At 46.7% G+C, this 4,087-nt stretch overlaps 1 protein-coding gene across 1 annotated transcript; it reads left to right on the forward strand.

Moving 5' to 3' along the window:
* Positions 1 to 395: 395 nt before the first annotated feature.
* cxcr3.2 (chemokine (C-X-C motif) receptor 3, tandem duplicate 2) lies at positions 396 to 2,142 on the forward strand (the record flags this gene model as incomplete). Its single annotated transcript, XM_084444494.1, has 2 exons — positions 396 to 431; positions 1,054 to 2,142. 2 exons carry the CDS (start codon positions 396 to 398, stop codon positions 2,140 to 2,142), a joined length of 1,125 nt encoding a protein of 374 aa, XP_084300620.1.
* Positions 2,143 to 4,087: the final 1,945 nt, after the last annotated feature.

The raw sequence follows: 4,087 nt of genomic DNA on the forward strand, positions 1-4,087 counted from the left end.
ACATTCACTAGGCTACTCCTCAAAGGGTTAATCCCTTCTCCATTAAAAATGGATGCTCGTGAGGATAAGTATAGCTGCATTAGTCAGTGGGGAAGACATAAAAACACATTTTCCAAAGGTTACTTTGAAAGTTACTGTATGTACTGTCTGTCTGTTGTCTGGGTGTGTCACAATCTCACAATTATCCACTCACACCCAAGTCTTTGGCAAAGAGATGTTTTATTATTTGAAAAAAATATGAGAACTGAAACACTTACTTCTCCTTTCTGGTTCTCTCTTCTCTGCAGCGTACGTCTGTCAGAAACACCAGAGAGAGACCAGCAAGAGACGGGTATATCATCCTGGGTGAGAGTCCAGCCTGAACGTGTCAGGTGTTCCAGGATATCTAGGTCACAATGGATCTGCTCACGTCAACCACAGAAGATTACTGGGTGAGTGATGTTGTCTTAACCATTATCGCAAGTGTGTGTATCATGGCATTGTGGTGATATTTTTCTTTTCATTTAGCCTGTTTTCATACATTTGACTAGTTAGTTGGTTAACTCTCTGTTAGGGATGTTAATAGTTAATCAACTATCGATTCATTGCCGATAAGAATTTACTCGAGCAAGATTTGGTTACTCGATTAATTGCTTGTTAATGGAACAGAACTTTTGGGGGGAACGAACGTTATCAACAGGAGTTGTGTGAAATGTAATCATGATTTAAGGTCTGACTGCACATGAGGGCGCCACGCCACGTAGTGAAGGCTAATTGGGATGCCAAGAAGTTTCAACGACAACAGAAGACAAAAATGAAGCGAGCAAAGCGCAGTCTAGCTCGGGACGTTCTTATCAATTAATCGACTATTTGTTAAGGTTAACAGTTATCGATTAATGAAATTCCTTGAAATGTGCAACCCTACTCTGTTTGCTTGCTCTAATTGGCTTTAAAGCAAGACAAAGATAGATGGATGGATGGATAGATGGATGAGCTGATCTGCTCATTTCCTGTCCTTCATGTCCAGGGTATGGACTCCAGCTGATCTGCTCATTTCCTGTCCTTCATGTCCAGGGTATAGACTACAGCGAATCCCCGGACCCGGATGTGAACATGTCCGGGTACGCCGCTCCCTGCCGCCAGGACGACATCCTGGGCTTCGCCCGGAGCTACTCCCCTGTGGTGTACAGCCTGGTGTTCGTGCTGGCCCTGGTGGGCAACGTGCTAGTGCTCTGTGTGGTCCGGCGCTACCGCAGCTCCAGAACCGGCGGGGCCTGCTCCTTCTCCCTCACCGACACCTTCCTCCTCCACCTGGCCATCGCCGACCTGCTGCTGGCCTTCACCCTGCCTTTCTTCGCCGTGCAGTGGGCCCACCAGTGGGTGTTCGGAGAGGCCGTCTGCAAGATCTCTGGAGCCCTGTTCTCCCTCAACCGCTACAGCGGCATCCTCTTCCTGGCCTGCATCAGCTTCGACCGCTACCTGGCCATCGTCCACGCCGTCAGCTCCAGCTGGAAGCGCAATACCTGCCACGCCCATATCACCTGCGCGGTGATCTGGACGGTCTGCCTGGGTCTGAGCGGGGTGGACATCGCCTACAGGCAGGTGGTGGGGGGCGGCGGCCAGGGCGGCCAGGTCTGCCGGATCTGGTTCACCGACAACTCCACGCAGTGGCAGGTGGGGCTGCAGCTGGTCAACCTGGTCCTGGGCTTCGGGATCCCCCTGCTGGTCATGCTGTACTGTTACCTGCGTATATTCAGGTCCCTGTGCAATGCCTCTCGGCGCCAGAAGCGCAAGTCCCTCCGCCTCATCGTGTCCCTGGTGTCTGTGTTCGTGCTCTGCTGGGCGCCCTACAACCTCTTCCAATTGGCGGACAGCCTGTACTTGCTGCGCGTGGTCGGGGGAGGGTGCCAGTTTGGACGCGCGGTGGACGTTGGGACGTTGGTGACGGAGAGTTTTGGACTGGCCCACTGCGCTCTGAACCCGCTGCTGTATGGTTTTGTGGGGGTGAAGTTCAGGAGGGAGCTGGCCAGGATGTGCAAGGGGCTGTTGGGGCAGTGGGGCTATCTGGGGCTGGAGGGGTGGGGGCAGAGAGGGCCACGCAGACCCGCCGGGTCAGTCAGCTCAGCAGAGAGCGAGAACACCTCCTACTCTGTGATGGTGTGAAACTAGAGGGGGGGGGTTCCTGAAAGATTAAAAAAGAACAAGGATGTATAATTTTGTAAATTACAAAATGGGTACAAAGTTCTCAAAAAATGTTGATGGCACACCTGGCACATGTTTATCTGACAGGTGGCCAAAAAAGGTATTTTATCACAACTATCACAATTATTGATAACTTTCAGAATGTATCAGACTTATTTTTTTCAGTTCCATGTCATGATTTTTTTTTTTTAACTGATGTATATTTCACACCACCATTCTGCGTTGACCTTATGTAGAGACATATCCTTGATGAGGTTTAGTAGCTTACACCTCCCTATAATATTCAACAGCGACTTTTTCTTTTTATAAATCAATGTTTTCATTTTATAAATCAAATGTAGCCTAATAAAGTCAACAAAACCGGCACGCATTGGTCTTTGTATGATAAGGCTCAATTGTTATGTAGACCTCTTCTGAGTTTGTTACATTGTGCAACATAGGCTAGGCTGTTTTGTTTTTGTTAACAGATATTATGAAAATCGCAGCATCGCCAAGAAACATTTTCTGGGTGACACTTCACAGAATTCATAGTGATGCTTTGAGGTCGTTTTTATACAACTAAATATGCACATAAGCTGAAAATATGAGTGTAGACTCTATGACATAATTGTGGAGAGTCAATTAATTTTCCGTTGCAGTTTAAAATGTCTCTAGTAGCCAACAAGGCAGAAATCAGTTTTGTCGCCGCTTGGCCGCTACACTAGTAGCAACTCCTTGGATTGACGGTTTCAGAGAGTAGGCTAGTTTCAGTCGGTTTCAGTGGAGTGATTGACGAGTATGGGCTATTTGCGGGCTAGCCTACTTACATATTCAGTCGGTCAGCAATAGTTTGCCACCCTCGCTCCCTCTGTTAGATTATGGTTGCCGTATTTCCATTACTTTTTATGAGGTGTTTGACCGCTTCGCCTCCATCAGAAGCTTTTGCTCTGTTGGCAAGATGCCGCACGGGCTTCACAGGATTAGTTGGACCTGGCTTCAGACTCAGCTGCTCATCATGGCCTTTGTGCAACTAATTAAGGCAGCCGCTCTCGTTGGGATACGCCGAGCTGTGTCATTTATCCTGGATATCTTAATTCTAGGCTACTTTTGTGCAACGGGTCCTAGAATGGTCTCACGAGGGTATCGCTGTCGCGGTCTAGCCAAAAACGGAATCAAAATGATTTGAAATGCTATATTGCACTCTTGTGGTCAAAATTATAAGCAGCCATGTGTCCCAATTATTTTGTCCCTGTGTGCTAACCCTACTGTTTGATGTGGTTTATTTACTGTATTGATATTGTCATAAAAAGTATATAATCATAAAAAGAGACACTTGTTTGATCAGGCTTACATGGGTTGAGTATGCAGCCATGTGAAGTGAAGGTATACCTACTATGGCTTGTTGAGATATGTGTCATAACATCAAAATGAACCTCTCCGCATTCTCAGATGGTTTGAAGTTTCAATGCTCATTTTCCACTCTCTGCCATGCACAACATGTCAGCACTCACACATCCTCCAGTTAAATGTGAAAAGTTTAAAAGTTGTTTTTGTATACACTAAATGGTAAATGGACTGCACTTATATGTCGCTTTTATCCAAAGCACTACAATGAAGGCCTCTCATTTACCCATTCACACACACCAATGGTGGCAGCTGCCATGCAAGGTGCTAGCCTGCTCATTGGGAGCAATTTGGGGCTCAGTGTCTTGCTCAAGGACACTTTAACACGTGGTCAGGAGGAGCCGGGATTCAAACCGCCGACCTTATGATCATTGGACGACCCGCTCTACCTCCTGAGCTACAGCCACATACTAAAGACTGAAAAGTATAGACAGACATAAATTACATTTGAGACATTGTAAAGATGATGATTATAAAAATAAGATGCAAGACTTTAATTTGGCAAATTGATTTATTTGCGGTC

Source organism: Borostomias antarcticus (assembly GCF_949987555.1).
Source record: "Borostomias antarcticus genome assembly, chromosome: 10".
Lineage (NCBI taxonomy): Eukaryota > Metazoa > Chordata > Actinopteri > Stomiiformes > Stomiidae > Borostomias > Borostomias antarcticus.